Consider the following 19,545-nt stretch of genomic DNA (forward strand, 5'->3'; position numbering starts at 1 on the left):
GGGTAGAGACGTCCCCTTTACCTGCCTCCGTCCGTTCAGCTCCCTTCTCGGCGCCGTCTCCGGCCTTCATTCCTCCTGCGCCATCCTCAGAGGCGGTCTGTCTCCTCGTCTCGGGCGGCGTGCTCCGCTGACGGGTTCCGGTCTGCTGGGCCATCTCACGGCTCCACTCCGTCAGCGTGTCTTGCTGCACCTGGGCCATCCTCCGTGCGAGGCCCTCCAGCGCGGTCTGTGCACACTTCCGGTCTCGGGGGAGCTGTGCTAGGATCTCCACTAAGCCTAGTGGGGTTGTTGCTTGCAGCAGGCTCCTGACCACTGGGTCGGTGCTGCCTGTCTCTCCCTCCATCTCCGGGTACGCTTTCTCTGGACTCTCCTCCAGACTTCTTGTCTCCGGGTGCGATCTCTCCAGACTCCTCCAGGCTGCACCCATCTTCGCTCTTTTGTTCTGTCTCCGCCCACATCGAGGGTGGTCCCGGGGCAACTTAGTGATTGTCAGTTCCAGGGGCAGTTCTCTCACGCTGATGGACACTTCCAGCATCACAGTCTCTGTTGGTGGGCGCGGTTTCCGCTTTTGGCGCCATTCTTCGACCTGGCCCACGATGGGAGGTGGCCTTTTGCCACCCTCTGGCACGCCCATAATGGCGTCCGCTCTTCCAAGGCGGGAAATCTTTGGAAATGGCGGGAATCGTCTCCCAGTGGCGGGAAACTCCATGGATGGCGGGAAAAAGCTGCAAATGGCGGACAACCGGCGGGAAACGACCTATGATGGGGTCCGTTGGCGGGGACCCTCCGGAACCGGCAGGAGACTTCTTTTTGAGGTAACGGTGAACTTTTCTTCAGGCACGCAGTACCCGGTTGTTGCGGGCACGTTATCCTGCCGACTACGCCAAAGTTGACGCGCCCCCTGGGCCATGTTGTTAGGGATACCCGGAGCCGGATCAGATGGGGGTTGTAGTCTCCGAGTGGCTGTGACCCGGTCCGTGCCCAGGGTGTCAAACTCAGTGTGTGGCAGTCTTTACAGATGTTATTAGTTCTTAGTGTCGACTACGCCACCCGTTGATTTGCGGTCAATACGGCCGCCGCTGCAGCAGGGTCCGCTGAGGCTGGTGGTATGTGTGCAGCTTCAGGTAGTATAACCCCCAACGGGAGGGGTATAGCCTCAGGGGGTCAGGTGTAGAGGATGGTGGTAGTGGTGGTGCAGTGTGGATGGTAAGAAGACTCAGAGTCGTGCTGTGCAGTTCAGGGTTTTTACTTACTGCTGTTCTGTTGGTCACTCTGGCCTTGAGTGACCGCCCGAGCCGTGCTGCGTCCACCAGGTCCTGGACTCGGCCAACCCCCAAGCAATTCTGGAGCGTGGTCCTGAGCTCCCTTTCTGACTGTCCTTTCTACTGGCCTTTCTCACCAGGGGTCCACTTATATGCGGCTCCCTCGGGCCTCTTGGTGGGTGCACCTCTTCGGGGTTCCCTGACCCTATACCTGGTGTGCCTTCTTAGTGGACTTAGTGAGGGGCTGCTCCACATGTAATGACGCAGCCTCCGGTTCTTAGCTGAGGGTTGTTTCTCTCCTCCACTAATTTGGGATCCGGTTCCCTTGCGTGCCAACCCTTCACCCTTCTGTTCTAATTCTGGGTTCTTGGGGTTCCTTCTTCTCCCCCTCTGGGTCCTTCTCTTCTCCTCTCTCTCTCTTCAGGCTCTCCTGGACCTCTCTCAGGACTGACCAACCCTCTACAGAAGACTGACTGACTGACTGACCCTGATCTAAGATGGTTCCCACCTTATATACTCCCTCTATGTGTGAGCTCAGGTGACCAGCACCCAATGAGCTCCTAGCATTACCCAGACTGCTCCCCCTATCTGCCCCTACACTACTGGGATGTTCCACCCCCCCTCCCACTCCAGCCAGGGACAGACACTGTTGTACCTGCACATATAACCTAGTGGGAGTACCATCGGTCTGTCCCTCGGAAATGGGATGTATGTAGTGCATGCAGCTAACTGAGCTCAGTTCCACACTCCATCCTTACCCGGGAGTGGAATATCACACCTCTGGCTTGAGGTGCAATACCCCTGTAGCAGCCGAATCCTCAGGGTGCTACATTACCATTGTAGCAAGTGGTATTATAAGGAACCTGGGAGAATTTAGAAACCACACAAAAGTGGAGACCACATAATGTTACAGAGCAGGGTCAGTGAGTGCTGAAGAGCAGAGGGCAGAAAAGTCACCACCGCTCCACTAACTCCATAACTGCAGAGTCCAGACCTCCTCTGGTATTAACATTAGCACAAGCACTGCGCACCAGGAGCTTCATGACGTGAATTTTTCACTACCCAAGAGCTGCATGCAAGCCTTATATCACCAAGCCCAATTCTAAGTGTTAGATGCGCTGGTGTAAAGCTACCACCACTGGACTCTGGAGCAGTGAAAACCTATTCTGTTCAGTGACTTCTCTATCTGGCAGTCTGAAGGATGAGTCTGGGTTTGGCAAATGCCAGATTGTAATACTTTGCCAACTTTGGTGGAGGACAAATAATGCTTTGAGTTGTTTCTTAGGTGGTGGACCCGGCACCTTTGTCCCAATGAAGGGAAATCTTAATACTTCAACAAGAGATTGTGGACAATTGTAGCTTCAAACTTTGTGGGAACAGTTTGGGGAAGGTTCTTTTCTGTTCCCTTTGACTGCGCCCCAGTGCACACATCAAGGTTCATAAAGATTTGGTTGGGGGACTTTGGTGTGGAAAAATATGATTGGCCACATAGAGCCCGGACCTCAGCCCCATCCAACACGTCTAGAATGAACGAGAATTGAGATTGTGAGCCCAGCCTCTCCTCCATCATCCATGTTGGAACTCACAAATGTTCTTATCGATGAATGGACAAATATTTCCACATATACACTCCATAATCTAGTAGAGTGAAAGCCGTTTTAGTTGCAAATGGAGGACCAACTCTATATTATCCACAATTTTTTCTGCCCTTCTGTTTTTTCTTCTCTTTGTCCAACTTTTTAATTTTTCCATCGACATAGCCTTGAGGTTTTGCTTTTTGCAGGACATTCTGTATTTTTGAATAACACTATTCATTTTACTATACAAAGTACTGAAAACAGGAAAAAAAATCCAAATGCAATGAAATGGTGAAAAAAAATTATTGCAGTTCCGTCATTATTTTTATGCTTTTGTTTTTACGTCTTTCATTGTGATGTAAAAATAATCTTGTAATATCATTCTCCAGATCAGTATGATTATGGCGTTATCAAACATATAACATTTATTTTTTTCATATTTTAGTGATTTAAAAAATTCTGAACTTTGTAAAAAGTTAGTTTGGTTAGTGCTACCATTTTCTGCTAACTATAACTTTTGTATTTTTGTGTCCATGGACCTGTGTAAGGTCTTATTTTTTGTGCGTTGATCTGTTGTTTTTATTAATACCATATTAGGATATACATGACGTTTTGTCTCTTTTTAATTGTATTTTTAGGGGAACTGCTGTTTCCATTCAAAACACGTCAATTCTAGTATTTCAATTTTTTTTCCATTTTGCCATTAATTGTTTGGGGATAAATATTTTTATATTTTAGTAGTTCATGCAACTACGAATGCAGTAGTACCAACTAGATACAAAAAACATTTTTTACAACTTGCTTTTCACATTTGGAAAAAAGGAAGGTGATATAAACTTTTATATTTTTTTTTCTAAAGTTTTTCTTATATTTTTTAAATGTTTTTTACATTGTTGGTTAGTCCCCTTAGGACACTTAATCCTACCATATTGCATTGTATTGTCAATTCATTAGTTTTCGATGAGGTCCACCCATTGGATTGGCTTCATAGTAAATTTCACATGGTAGGCACAGAGGCCATCAGACAGCCCTTGGCTGCCATGGCAAGCGATAAGCCTTCCAAAATTACAAGGCTGAGGGTTCAGTGGCCATCACAACTGATGGCTGCCGTGTTAAAGCCTAATAAATGCTATTGTCAAACTTGACAGCGACATTTAAAAACTAACTAATCAAACTAACTAAACTAACCCGATGGGAGATAGCTCCGATCGCATCATTTACTGCCGGTTGTTGGCTACTTAACAGAGCAGGCACTCGTGCTACATGGATGCCTATAGAATTAGAATAGAATGTCATTAAAGCTCCTGTAGGTATAATGTGAAGGTGTCCCAATACTTTGTATAGCTTATCATATCCAGTCTATATTATATTTGTCATTTTCTAAACAAAGGCAACATTCACCCATCTCTGACAAATGGGAATGTGCAAGTTTTCATTGTGATGTATCAGAAGCTTGAACACAAAACCAGAATTATGCAACATCAAATGATTCAAAGAAGAGACTGATAAAAAAGGAAATCACACCCACTATTGTCCTTTGTGTTAATTTTTGGAAGTGTTATAATAACTGCTTGTCTGTATTTTATTTTTTCCTTACAAATTTTGTAACTCAGAACTGTTAGAAAGTATCTTTGTCAATATGATGAAATGCATAATATGTAACACTGTTCTACATATTTTCAAAAGTTGTCGGGTTCAGTAATGAAATGAGCCATTTCTTAATGATTTTGACCTCCTGACTTCAAATCTGACAATGAAAATGTTTAGTTGTTTCTATGATATCAAAGAGTTTTCCTTTTACTGCTACATATAATTAAAGCATAAATGTTTCAGTACTTTGAAACATTATTATTTTTGCAAAGATAAATATGCAGAATATTGTAGCGTCGGAGTCTCCGCCTCCTGCCGGGCAGAGACGCCGTTCCCCTCACCACCGCGATACCGGTCCGGCGTCCTTCAGCCTTCCTGCTGCTGCTGTTGCGTGCACCGCGCGCAGCTTCCCGGGTATTGTGCTTAGGGCGTGCGCGCTCCCTCTTAAAGGGGCCGCGCGCGCCGTCCTAAAGAGTCCCCAGCCAGTGGCCGGAGGACCACTCCTATTTAAAGCACCTCCTCCAATATGGAGGTGCCTGTGCAAGGTTGTTGTTTGTGTGCTAACACTCTCCTCAGCCCTCAGGTTCCAGTGCCCGCCAGTCTGTCTATCAACCGTGCCCGCCAGCCTGTCTATCAGCCATGTCCGCCAGTCTGTCTACCTGCCATGCCCGCCAGCTTGCCTACCCAGATCACCTGTCTGGCTACCTACCATACCCGCCTGCTTGCCTACCTGGATCACCAGTCAGGCTACCTCCTGTGCTCGTCCGCTGTACCTGTCAGCCTCAGCCACCTGACCCATGGGAATCACCTGCTCTCACACAAGGTCGGTCCCAGAGTGGCACCTGGTTCACCTGCCCGGTCCCTCCTTGGTTCACGGAGTCGACTAAGCCACTGTGTGACCAGGGTCGGTCCGAGTTGGCACTTAGTTACTTCCCTCTGGTCACTCCTTGCATTGCAGCACATAGGTTCCACCACCCGGATCCGTAACAGTTTGCACAGGCCATGGAATCCGGTGGCTCCCAGGCTCCTTCGCTCTCAGACTTGTACCAAGAGGTCTCTCGCCAGAGATCCCAACAGGATATAGAACATCAGATCCGCTCTTGCCCGATGAGACCGGGAGCTCGGAGAGGTCGTCCTAGGCAAGAGTTCTTCCTCTCCGCCTTTGACTCTGTCCGTTTCCGTTACCAGTGGTCAGCCCCTCTTCTTCGACACCGCCCATCTGGATTCCGGAGCCGCTGGGAATCTCATCCAACAGGCCGTTGTGGAGCGTTTTTAGATTCCTACTATACGTCTGGCGGATCCTTTAGTGGTTTCCTCTGTGGATGGAAAGCTTCTTCCTTTAACCATCTTGTTTGTTACTGAGCCAGTAACTCTTCAGGTGGGAATGCTGCACTCGGAGAAGATCTCCTTTTACATACTGTCCGGTCTCTCTCATCCCCTCTTGCTTGGCCTGCCTTGGTTACGGAGACATGAGCCCGTCCTGAATTGGAGCTTGGGTGAGGTGCTCCTTTGGGGTTAGGAATGCCATAAGACCTGTCTGGTTCCGGTTCGTCCTGCTCGACCCAGTCTACTCCGGCTAACCTACCTGACCTGCCAGCACCCTACTGGTCCTATGCGGACATCTTCGATAAAAAAGAAGCAGAGACACTACCACCTCATAGGCCGTATGATTGCCCCATCGACCTAATACCTGGTGCTTCACCCCCCTCGCGGGCGAATCTACCCCTTGTCGCTGGCCGAGACCCGTGCCATGTCAGAATACATAGAAGAAAATCTTGCTAAGGGATTTATCCAGAAATCCACCTCTCCGGCTGGAGCAGGATTCTTCTTTGTCAAGAAGAAAGACGGCTCTCTTCGTCCTTGTATCGACTATAGGGGCCTAAACCAGATTACCATCAAGAATAAGTACCCCCTGCCTCTCATCTCGAAGCTGTTTTACCGCCTAAAAGGCGCTAAGATCTTCACTAAGCTCGACCTGCGTGGGGCGTACAATCTGGTCCGGATTTGCCAGGGAGACGAATGGAAGACGGCATTCAATACTCGGGATGGTCACTACAAGTACCGCGTGATGCCCTTCGGTCTCTGTAATGCTCGAGCCGTCTTCCAGGAGTTAGTAAACTATATCTTTCGAGATCTCCTGTATTCCTGCGTGGTGGTGTACCTAGATGATATCTTGGTGTTCTCCCCTGATCTGCCCTCTCACCGGAGGGATGTTCGTCAGGTCCTACTGAGGCTCCGGAAGAATCGCCTCTATGCTAAGTTTGAGAAATGTCTCTTTGAGCAGACCTCCCTGCCGTTTCTGGGGTATATCATCTCTGAGACCGGACTGCAGATGGATGCCGAGAAGGTATCTGCCGTTTTAAAGTGGCCCTGACCGGAGGGCTTCAAGGCTATTCGGCGTTTTCTGGGATTCGTCAACTATTACCGCCTCTTCATTCCTCGTGTGTCCTCCCGGACAGCTGCCATCTCTGCTCTTACCCGTAAGGGAGCAAATCCCAGGGAGTGGCCTTCCGAGGCAGAGAATGCCTTTATCTCTCTTAAACAAGCCTTCTCCTCCACTCCTGTGCTTCACCGTCCGGATTGCAATAAACAGTTCTTCCTGGAGGTTGATGCCTCTTCCTCCGGAGCCAGAGCAGTGCATACCCATAAATCCTCGTCCAGGCGAATGGTGACCTGCGGCTTCTTTTCCAAACTCTTCTCTCCGTCTGAGCGCAATTACTCCATAGGAGATCGAGAACTGCTGGCCATCAAATTTGCGCTGGAAGAGTGGTGCTACTTGCTGGAGGGGGCTCTGCACCCAGTGGTCATCTACACTGACCATAAAAACCTTGCTTATTTGCAGATCGCCCAAAGACTAAACCCATGTCAGGCCAGGTGGTCTTTGTTTTTTACTCGATTCTGCTTCACTCTCCATTATTGCCCGGCAGACAAGAACATTAAAGCCGAATCTCTATCCCGCTCTTTTCTGTCCTCTGACCTAGAAGAGGAGCCTCTACACATCATTGACCCCTCCAGAATTATGACTGTTGCTCCATTTGATCTGTCTCATCTACCTCCTGGTAAGACCTTTGTGGCGGCCCAGGATCGGAAGAGGGTCTTACTCTGGGGCCATTCGTCCAAACTGTCTGGCCAAGCCGGTCAGAGGAAGACGCTTCTGCTCATTACCCGGCATTATTGGTGGCCCACCCTGCACTAGGATGTTGCGGATTTTGTCGCGGCTTGTTCCTCTTTTGCCCGTAGCAAGACACCTAGGAAACCTTTCAGCCGGTCGTCTCCTTCCTCTTCCTGTGCCTTCCGCTCCGTGGCAACATATTGCAATGGACTTCATCATGGATCTTCCTGTATTGGCCGGTTGTACTGTCATTTGGGTGGTCGCCGACCGCTTCTCCAAGATGGCTCAATTTATCCCTCTGCCTGGTCCTCCGTCTGCATCTGTGCTGGCTAAGAACTTCATCCGTCACATCTTCCGTCTTCACGGCTTGGCCCTCCACATTGTCTCGGACCGAGGAGTTCAGTTCACCTCCCGCTTCTGGAGAGCCACGTGCAAGCTGCTGGATGTCTCTTTGGATTTTTCTTCGGCTTATGATCCTCAGTCTAATGATCAAGTGGAACGTATCAATCAGATACTTACAAGTTTTCTTCGGCAAATGTCAACACTCACCATAGTGATTGGGTTGAGCTCCTGCCCTGGGCCGAGTTTTCCTATAACAACCATGTGAGTGAGTCCTCTTCTAAATCTCCGTTTTTTGTGGTCTACGGTCGACACCCCCGGATTCCGGTTCCCGTCTCCTCTTCAGTGGACAATCCGGCCGCGGAGTCTCTCGTCAGTGAATTTTCTGCGATTTGGGAAGACACCAGATCTGCGCTTCTTCAGTCCTCCCGACGGATGAAGAAGCATGCGGATAAAAGACGTCTGGATCTGCCTCAATTCCGTCCAGGAGATAAGGTCTGGCTTTCCTCCAAATATGTCCGCCTCAAGATACCATCTTACAAGTTGGGTCCACGGTTCATCGGTCCATTCGAGATTCTGAACCAAATTAATCCAGTGGCTTACAATCTGAAACTCCCGGCCTCCCTACGGATCCCCAACTCCTTTCATGTGTCTCTCCTCAAACCGGTTGTCCTTAATTCTTTCTCTGACGATCCAGGTACCACTCCAGCTCCAGTCTCCGCCTCTTTGAGTTGGAAAACATTTTGGCCATCAAGAGGGTAAGAGGAAAAACTTTCTTTATTGTGGATTGGAAGAGGTCTGGTCCTGAGGAGAGGTCTTGGGAGCCCAGGGAGAACATTCATGCCCCTCGTATTCTAGAGAAATTTCTTGCGGGCCTAAAGAAGAGGGGGCATAAAGGGGGGGTACTGTAGCGTCAGCGTCTTTGCCTCCTGCCGGGCAGAGATGCCGTTCCCCTCACCGCCGCGGTCCCAGTCCAGCGTCCTTCAGCCTCCCTGCTGCTGCTGTTGCGTGCAGCTTCCCGGGCACTGTGCTTAGGGCGCGCGCGCTCCCTCCCACTTAAAGGGGCCGTGCCCGCCGTCCTAAAGAGTCGCCGGCCAATGGCCGGAGGACCACTCCTATTTAAAGCACCTCCTCCAATATGGAGGTGCCTGTGCAAGGTTGTCGTTTGTGTGCTAACACTTTCCTCAGCCCTCAGGTTCCAGTGCCCGCCAGTCTGTCTATCAGCAGTGCCTGCCTGTCTATCAGCCGTGCCCGCCTGCCTATCAGCCGTGCCCACCCGCCTGCCTATCAGCCGTGCCCACCTGCCTATCTATCAGCTGTGTCCGTCCGCCTGTCTACCTTCCGTGCCCGCCGGCTTGCCTACCCAGATCACCTATGTGGCTACCTGCCGTACCCGCCTGCTTGCCTACCCGAATCACCCGTCAGGCTACCTGCCGTGCTCGTCTGCTGTACCTGTCAGCCTCAGCCACCTGACCCGTCGGAATCACCTGCTCTCACACAAGGTCGGTCCCAGAGTGGCACCTGGTTCACCTGCCCGGTCCCTCCTTGGTTCATGGAGTCGACTAAGCCGCCGTGTGACCAGGGTCGGTCCGAGTTGGCACTTAGTTACGCCCCTCTGGTCACTCCTTGTATCGCAGCACAGAGGTTCCACCACCCCGATCCGTAACAAATATTTTGTTATGCCAATTTTCTGATAACTAAAATCTGGATAAACACTATTGTGAATTATAAACAATTACAGAAATAGCTCTACAACATTTGGTCCTCATTCAGTGACAACTCTTTTTTGCTTGTCTCTTGTACTTCTGCATCGAATCATCTCTTACAATTCTCCAACAGTAATCTACAAGCATTGATGGGTTCCATTCTCCTTGATATTTTTTCTCTATAGCCGCAATATCTTGGTGAAATCTCTCACCATGCTCGTTGCTTACTGCTCCGCAGTTTGGTGGAAAGAGAGTCTACATGCGAATGTAAGAAATGAATCTTTAAGGACATGTTACAGTCCACATCCTTATATGTTTTGAGTATATTTTCCACCAACTCTTCATAGTTATCTGCTGTTGAGTTTCAGAAAAATCAGTTATCACTAATGCAAGTGCTACCCATGCAGCCTTTTCCTTGCCCTGCTACAAACGGAGAAACTCCTCATCTTGAAGAAGCTTACGAATCTGAGGTCCAATAAAGACTCTTTCCTTTATCTTTGCTTCACCCAACCATGGAAATTTATCAATGAGATACATAAATGATTTTGCATTTTTATCTATTATTTCAAAGTTCTGTATTAGGCCCAACTTGCTATGCCATGGTGGTAACAAAATCTTATGGGGGTCAACAAGTGCTGGATGCAGGACACTTTTACTCCCTGGCTGAATTGAATGTTGGAGAGGCCAGTCTCTTTTATTGTTGTGATATTCTCTTGCAAAACTATCCCACTCAGACAGAAAGCAGCAGTACTTTGTATCTAGAGACCAAGTAAGAGGGCAACCACCTTTAATTCACCACACAGGGGCCACAAATGTTGGTCGTAGTTCAGGCACCTCAACAGCTGTTTCATGTTGTCATAGGTTTCTTTCATGTGGACGGCATAACCAACTGGAATTGAAGGTAGCGCATTGCCATTTTGCAGCAAGATGGGTTTTTGGACGAATCAACGAAATGCCTCCATTCCTATGGATTATGACTTATCTTCAGAGCTTCCATTAAACTATTGATGTTGTTGCATGTCACAAGATCGCCCTCCATGAAGAAGTATTGGACAAGATCTTTGTCATGGTTGCAGAGCAAAGAAATCCGAACATCGCCCGCTAGGAAAATTCACTGCTGTAGCCGGGAACCTAAGAGCTCAGCCTTACTTTTGGGCCAATCCAAATCTCTAACAAGATCACTCAGTTCACTTTATGTTATAAGGTGTGGTTCAGTTGAGGTTGCGGACACCAAGCGCCCGCTTCTTCCTTACGTGCCTAGATTGAAAATGTTTCTTGTGCTTTTGAAACCAGCAGTTCTTCTGTTTTTGGTACTGGACGTATTGGAGATGGAGTGTTTGGATACTGTAAAGTCCACTTCTTCTTCCTTGAAACTCCTTTCCCAATGGGATGGACACCATGCGGAAATAGCAAGTAGTAGTGTGATCTGTTGGCTCTCTCCAGATCATTGGGATTGCAAAAGGCATAGACTGCCTCTTCCCATGCAACCACTGAGTAAGATGTGATGCACATCTATCGCAGCATATGTGTGGAGCCCAACTCGTGTCCTGATCTCCTATTCTGTAGCCAAAATACATGTTGTAGGCTTTCCTTATCAGGGTAGTCAAGTTTGGCCTTTGTGACGCAAAAGTGACTTCTCCGCATATGTAGCAAAAATTATCTGCTTTGTTAATGCAATAACAACGCATATCAGAATAAAAAAACACAGAGAAACGTCAATATACTAAGAAAGTAAGGTAAGAAATCCTAAAACTGTATACCTTACACAAAGCGCTTTTATAAACATAGGTGAGGCAACTGTAATTAGGATTACGTCATCGGAACCAAGTTGGTATTTTTTGATTGGTCACCATAAGATGATAAAATACTGAAGGCTAAATAGAGGATGTAATACACAAGCTACTAACAATGCAATAATGAGGATGAAATAATAAAGATGCAATTTTACTATAAGTCTGCATGAAAGGTGTCATAACTAATTACAACCTCCTTTGGGTCTTGAAAATTAGAGCATCATATTCGTTTTCAGCACCACAAAATTATGTTCCAGCAGCATCCGAGAACTTCAAGTCGGAGATTCTGGGTATCACACCTCCACCAGTCAGATATTGATGTCCTATCCTAAGGCTAGTACTTCACATAATAGATAAAAAGAGAAAGAATGCGGCACTCACCATAAATGCAAAAGAAAAGGCTTGTCAACATGAACCGGCCGTCGTGCCGTGTCAGGAGAAGTGAGCCTGCTCCAGACCTATGTCTAGTTACTCCAGTTTGGACTAATAAAAGCAGTAGTTTTTTTTTTGCATTTATGGTGAGTACCGCATTCTTTCTTTTTTTTCTACTACGTGAAGTACAATTATTTCACTGTTTACTTGCTGAGCACCAATGATTAATTGATTGCCGCACCGACATCATATCACATTTTTTGCTTAAATATTGCATGAGTACTGCCGACTTGGTGGACTCTTTTGAAGCTTATCCTAAGGATTGGTCATCAATAAAAAAGTAGTGGGCGACCTCTTTAAATAAGAAAAACACACATTACCCCGCTGGTAAAAAAAAAAGTCAACATTTTATTTTCATAACCTGCACGTACACAAAAATGTTACAACTTTTAGCATATTTAAAACAGTCCTCCTTTTTTCCAAAGTGGGTGGGATATGGTCAATGGTGGCCTATAAGCTTTATTATAATTTATGCCAGAAATTTGCAGAAATTATACTGGAAATCTTCAACTAATTCCAGATTGGGGTGCACAGACAGCCCAAACATGCTCCAAAATTTATTAAGAGGCATACATCTCCTCCTAATAAATTTGCTACATCTTTCTCCAGCGGGGTTTGAATTAAGAGCGATGTATGAAACTCCAATCTTGATGAATTCCCCCAACTGTTTTCAATTGATTTTTTTTTTACTGGAAAGTATGCATGTCTGAGATGGGAGGCTAGATTGTGAGCAAACAGTGGTACTGTTGTAAGATAATATAATTAGAATACCTTGGTGCAATCTTATATGCATAAAATAATAGAAATAATTGCATAAAAATCTAAAATAAAACCCAGAAGATTTAAAATTGTTAACAGGTTCTCTTTCTTCAATTGCTGTGTTCTTATTAAACAGGATGGAGTGATATCAGCGAGAGATGTGGACACTGTCATGTCTGAGGGTCTTGGAATGAGATACGCTTTTCTTGGTCCCCTGGAAACTGCACATCTCAATGCAGAAGGTAACATCGTGAATCTAATTACAATTAAACCATACCATTCTATAGCAATGCAGCGTCATTGACTTGTTAATACCTTTTCTTTACATCTGGGCTGTGTGTCTCATTATAAACGCTTTTACTACAGCTTTGTAAGTCATAATGTCTAGAAATGAAGATTTACTTGCTCATCTCCACCCACAGTAAAAAATGCAGAGTATTAGAAACCTAATTTATAATGAATGATTGTAGGTATATATATACTTGACTCTTTCTTAGGATATAGGTGTCTGCCCTTCCGTAAAATATATGAGTAAGATTCTTTGTCTCATGTAATGTTTTTATAGAAGTGTATCATTCCCTGTGTTGTCTCTTTTCCTGTTATCCTGTCAAGTCCATGTAGAGCACGTATATAATATACTCCATGTAGCCGAGTCGTATAGTATCACAGGATCCTGAAGATACGAGCATTGTATGTAGATCTTATAAACAGAAAATGCATTTTATAGGGAATCTGTCAAAATGAAAAGGCCGCCCAGTCTGCAGGCACCACGTTATAGAGCAGGGGGACATGAGTAGATTGATATTTAGTTTTGTGAGAGAAGATTCAGTATAATTGTTGTTTTCATTATTTAATCCTCTGCTCTTTCTGGGATTTTTGTTCCAGTGGGCGGTCCTCTCAGTGATTGACCATCCTCAGTCCAGTGGGAGGTCCTATCAGTGATTAACCATGCTCAGTCCAGTGGGCGGTCCTATAAGTGATTGACCATCCTCAGTCCAGTGGGTGGTCCTATAAGTGATTAACCATCCTCAGTCCAGTGGGAGGTTCTATAAGTGATTAACCATGCTCAGTCCAGTGGGCGGTCCTATCAGTGACTGACCATCCTCAGTCCAGTGAGCGGTCCTATCAGTGATTGACCATCCTCAGTCCAGTGGGCGGTCCTATCAGTGATTGACCATCCTCAGTCCAGTGGGAGGTCCTATCAGTGATTGACCATCCTCAGTTCAGTGGGTGGTCCTATCAGTGATTGACCATCCTCAGTCCAGTGGGAGGTCCTATCAGTGATTGACCATCCTCAGTCCAGTGGGAGGTCCTATCAGTGACTGACTGTTTTCTCTGTTGCACACTTATATAAAGAACATTTACCATATGTTACTATAACTTAGGTGATAACTTAGGAAGGGGTTCTGACTACTGAGGCCCCCACGAACCTGAGATCGGGGCTCCAAAATGCCCTGTCTGAATTGAGTGTCAGCCAGAAACGCGTTCCACCTCTCCATTTATTCTCTATGGGACTGCTAACTGTAGCCTAGTACAACGCCTTTTTTTCCGGCAGTCCCATAGAGAATGAATGGAGCAATATTGCACAAGTCTGACCGCCACTCCGTTCTGATAGGACATTTCACAGCTCCGTTCTTGCAATCAGTGGGGGTCCCATCGGTCAGACGACACCAAACAGCAAGTTATCACCCATCCTTTAAGGCTCAATTGACATAATATTTATGGTGTATTGTCAATGAAAATCTCTCAATGTGTGGTGACAAGCCCATAGAATTGGTCAAATATAGTCCTAAATATTGTATTTTTGGCATAAATTTGGGTGAGATACTCCTGACTTCTACAGACCTGAAGTGTTTAAAATAGCAACTGATTGTGCTTTTATTTACAAGTAAAAAAAGTATCCCTTTTTTTTAATAGTGATCAATGGCATTAAAGCGGCAACGTGTAGGTATCTCGGTAAACACATTATGCATATGTCTGTCTCCATATTTGAAACAGTCCCACCAAATGTAAACACAAGGGGTGTAAATCTAGCCAAGAAGTTGTCAAGTACGATCGGAGAATAGATCATATCTGGATCATAGACAGAAATGTCAGTAATATGTCACCACGATGCTACAGGTTGTTCTCCTTTCTTCCTCTTAGTTCAAAAGGTGACCTAGCGAGAAAATCCTGTACATCCTACAGGACCTTTTGGCTAAAAGGTAAATTGGACTGAATCCTAAAGACAAAATAAATAAGACAACGAGAGCACCAGACTCTAGTGAGACGGAAACCTGAGTGCTGAATAGACTATAATGCGGCAACTCACGGAAAGAAGAATCTGCCCATTATTTTAGCAAGAATGGCAGCAGAACATGATAGTAGTGTGAACGTATTCCAGTACTGATGTTGTCTGAAATCCATGTACTGTACAAGTTCCAGAGCTTTTCATTCATGTAACTCAGAAGCACTGATGATCAAAACTGTGTGCTGCACTTACAGGTAATTATACTGAAAGATTTATTTCTTGAATGTTATGTTCACCATTGCAATATTTTATTTTTTACTCCAATGTGTCTAAAGTAAAAAAGTAGAGAAGAGCAGATCAATTCTCGAAGGATCAAGTTTGAGTCTAATTTCCTGAAATGTGCGGTTTCATGTGAATTCAGACACTTTGAGATTTGATTTGTGGTCCCCCCAAAAAACTTGCCCTGCACCATTTCTCACACTGTTACAGCATCAGAGACTAATGTCTTTTTGCATGGCTGCTTGGGCTTCGCCATAATGCTATGAATCTATGACATCTTACAGTTATCATACATTATACAATGGTGGTCAGTACGGGGGCCATCACAGATGAGCATCTCCCAGTGGAGCACAGTTTGATGGCAGAGTCATTTTCCATCTTCATAGTCACTGGGTAAGTCTCTCTCTCCTGTTGAGTATAAGCTCTTATGGTCAGTGGGGTTCTTACTCTTTTCTGTAGAGTGTAAGTGACTCGCCCCGTGGGCCATGGGGCACCCGGAACCGGGCTTCTGTACGATGCTGGGGGTAGTATTGGCAACCCGATCCCGTGGCTCAGGGTGGTCAGACCAAGTTGTGTCAGTCTATCAATCAGTGCTTTAAATGTCCGACTACGCCACCCGTGGATTGCGGTCAGGGATAACCGCCACTGCGAGGCAGACCGCTGAGGCTGGTGTTGGTGTGCAGCACAGGGGTAGGATAACTCCCCACGGGAAGAGTGTAGCCTCAGGGCATTGGAGGTGGATGCTGGGGGTGATAGTGCAGGCCGCAATAGTAAGAGTTCAGAGTCCGCTTCAAACAGTCCAGGGTCTTTATTGTAGGAATTATTAATGACCCAACAGTAGTACCGGTTAGAAATGGGCCTGGGTGCCTGAGAGCATTCGGGCGAGCCCCACTAGTCAGGGTGAGTGTGTAGGCCTACCATTCTCTCTATGCTCTTTCTGACTATCCCCCTCTTCGTGGTGTAATAGCCAACGTCCCTGAGCTGGCCGTGTACTTCTCGCCTGTATGGCTTGCGACTCGGGCCTTGGGTACCTTTGGCTTTCTCCTCGCCTTACTGGTCCCTCTGTGTGGCGGAGCCTCCAGGCTTCTTAGGCCAAGGGACCTGAAATCCCTCGTGGGTTGGCTCTCTGCTGCTGGGCTTATAACCCTGACAGCCTCGGACCCCAATGTCCGGTTAGATTGGTTCTCTGCCAGGACCGGCTCTCGTCGCCTCTGTCCCTGGCTCGCAGTTTCTCCTCTGCCTCACAGACTCCTCAGCTGCTGCTGACCTGTCCCTCTTCTCTGAGAACCCTTCTGAACACTTCAGAAGTGGGTTCTGGTCTCTCTAACCCTGCCCCAGTTCCAGCTTTTATAGGGCAGCCAGCTCCCCCTACTGGCCTGGGACAGGAGGTGCTGCATGCTAATGGTCCCTAACCAGGGAACCTCCCTCCTGCTCTCAGACACAGATTATTGTTTGTGGCATCCAGGCCTGGGGTGACACATAAGCTCTTATGGTCAGTGGTATTTTTTCTCTCTTCTGTAGAGTGTAAGCTCATATGGTCAGTGGGGTCCTCTCTGTCCTGTAGAGTGCAAGCTCTTATGATCAGTGGGGTCCTCTCTCTCTTTGGTAGAGTGTATGCTCTTATGGTTAGTGGGGTCCTCACTCTCCTGTAGAGTATAAGCTCATGTGGTCAGTGAGGTTCTCTCTCTCTTCGGTAGAGTGTAAGCTCTTATAGTCAGTGGGGTCCTCTTTCTCCTGTAGAGTGTAAGCCCTTATGGTCAGCGGGGTCCTCTCTCTTCTGTAGAGTCTAATATTTTATTGTCAGTTGGGTCCTCTCTGTCTTGTAGAGTGCAAGCTCTTATGGTGAGCAGTGTTCTTTTTCTCTCTTCTCTCCCCCAAGTGTATTGTCTGAGAAATTAAAAGTTTTTCAGTATTGAGATTCATGTAAATTTATTTGCCACACAGTGAGGCAAAAGCTTTTGGAGGCTTGCCTTGGGTCAAGGGTGGCAAAGAAGCCACTTCTCTCCAATAAAAACATCAGGAACAGACTGACATTTTTCAGGAAGTACAGGGGTTGGACTGCAGAGAACTGGAGTAATGGTATTTCTCTAATGAAGCCCTATTTAGGCTATTTGGAACATCTAGAAGAATAATTGTCTGGAGATGAAAAGGCGAGCGCCACCACGAGTCCTTTGCCATGCCAACCCTACAGCACCCTGTGACCATTCATGTATGGAGTTGCTTTTCTTCCAAGGCTGTGGGCTCACTCACAATTTTGCCTATCAGCATCACCATGAATAAAGACTGGGATATCCAAACATCTTCCAACATCTTCCAAGAGCAAGTTCACAAAGTGATCCCCAAAAAAAAATTGTGCTGATGTTAAGATACTTGCTAAAATTCTTGCAACTTGGCTTATGTCTGTTAATACTTCAGTAATTCACTGAGATCTGGCTGGCTTCATGCCCTCAAAATCAACTGCTCTAAGTTTGCGTAGGTTGTTTTTACATTTGAAAGCCTCACAGACAGATCCCAGTAATAAAGCTATGCTTTCCCTAGACGCCACAAAGGCATTTGATAGTGTGGAGTGGAAATATATCTGGGCTGTGCTAAGGTAAATGGGGTTTGGCTTCAATTTCATTAAATGCTTACGCTTTTGTAAAAGGCCCTAACTGCTAGAATTAGAGCCAACGGTAATTTATCAGAGAGCTCAGAGCTCTATAGGAGAACAAGACAAGGCTGCCCTCTATCGCCATTATTTTTTGCACTCGCAATAGAACAGCTAGCTTGCACTATTAGAAATCAACCTGGGATTGAGGGTTTTAAAAATGGAGTTAGAGAGGAGCGGATTGCTCTGTATGCGGACGACCTGTTGATATTTGTAGAAAAGTTTGGGGTTTTCTCAGGTTTAACTATTAACTGGTCAAAGTCCACTCCACTTCCCTTGGATAATAGAGATACTTCCCTATTAAATAGTAACTTGGAAATTCTGTGGTACACAAATTTAAATATCCAGGTATTTATATTATGAGAGAGGTTAACGATTATATCCCTTTAAATGTAAGCCCTTTGTTGTCGAAGTTGAGGAATAAAATCGGTGCATGGGATAAATTACTTCTTTTTGCTCCTGTAAGAGCGAATCTTATTAAAATACAGTATGCCTTATGTCCTGTATTATTATTTATTATTATAACGCCATTTATTCCATGGCGCTTTACATGTGAAAAGGGGTATATTACAAGAACAATTACAATAATCTTGAACACAATGTGACAGCGACAGGTACAGGAGGAGCGAGGACCCTGCCCGCGAGGGCTCACAATCTACAACTGTAGATTGTGTATTCTCTATGTCCTTCATAATTCTCCCATTTGGATTCCCAAGTATTGGTTAAAAAGATGCATAACATTTTTAGAGATCTCATTTGGTAAAAGGTATCCCTAAAATAAAATTAGAAAAATTACAGTTATCTAAAGACCAGGGAGGTTTAGCCTTGCCACATATCTGGGTGTATTTCTTAGCCTCTCAGTTCCAGAATTTTAGAGGGTGGGCACTGAAGGAGCCTATTAAATTTATGGTTAGGCAAAAATTTGTTGATCGAACTTAAGGAAGTTCATAAACTACAGGAAAACTACAGAAATGGGGGTGACTTGGAAATTCAAGTACAATTTTTAGCAATCTGTAAAAAAAAAAATTGGCCTCATTTATCAAATTTATTTGAAGCAATGCTTGTCTAAAAACCAGTGTTGGTCTATGTGGTGTGACAAAGTCACTGGCAAAGAAATATGTAGCACTGAGATTAATAGATTATGTAGTTATACATAGGAAAAAGGTTCCAGCACACGAGTGGGTTAAACAGCCATCTTAATGCTAGAGTGATTAAACACCTGTAGAAAGGGAGAAATTCAGATAAAATCACAGCCTTTCAGAGCATTTGGTGTGGGGACGGCCTGGAGGCACAAGCTCTGGAGCTGTGGTGTGCATGTTAAGGAAAGCTAAACCTTGGGTTGTTTTGTTCCTGAAGCGGGTGGTTACCCGTAGAAACAAGGACTGTGCCATGAGTTATGTTTTGTTTCTCCTGTTAGGCCAGGAAGGCCGTGTTTGTTTTTGCTAACATTGCTGTAGTTTATGCAGTGTTCTTAATAAACTCAGCAGAAGATTTAAAGAGACCGTGTTTCTGTGCACCTCTATGTGCAACCAAGTGAGCCGATCTACCACAGTGGTAAAGCAGGAATTGTGCCATTTTACATTTACTATCATTGTTTAGTTAATTGTGCTTCTAACTATTAAATCACATTTTCTTATCTAATTACATTCTCTCCCTGTTGTAAAATTAATAAACTAAAAGTATATAATTTTTTTAAAATAATATTTATACAGCGCCAACATATTCCGCAGCGCTTTACAATTCAGAGCTCATATACAACAGTCATAAGTAACAGTTAAAGATAATACAATAATTAAAGCAAAAATAATGACGAATCTGC

The 19,545-nt window shown here is 45.7% G+C and overlaps 1 protein-coding gene across 1 annotated transcript in view; it reads left to right on the forward strand.

Moving 5' to 3' along the window:
- CRYL1 (crystallin lambda 1) overlaps positions 1-19,545 on the forward strand; it is a 192,461-nt gene that overhangs the window by 150,823 nt on the left and 22,093 nt on the right. Inside the window, exon 6 of the mRNA XM_073662382.1 lies at positions 12,707-12,812. Coding sequence (XP_073518483.1) covers positions 12,707-12,812 — 106 coding nt within the window. The remainder of the gene's footprint in view (positions 1-12,706; positions 12,813-19,545) is intronic.

The sequence above is a fragment of the Phyllobates terribilis genome, unplaced genomic scaffold (genome assembly GCF_046119375.1).
Source record: "Phyllobates terribilis strain yellow unplaced genomic scaffold, ASM4611937v1 Scaffold_2__4_contigs__length_985480577, whole genome shotgun sequence".
NCBI lineage: Eukaryota > Metazoa > Chordata > Amphibia > Anura > Dendrobatidae > Phyllobates > Phyllobates terribilis.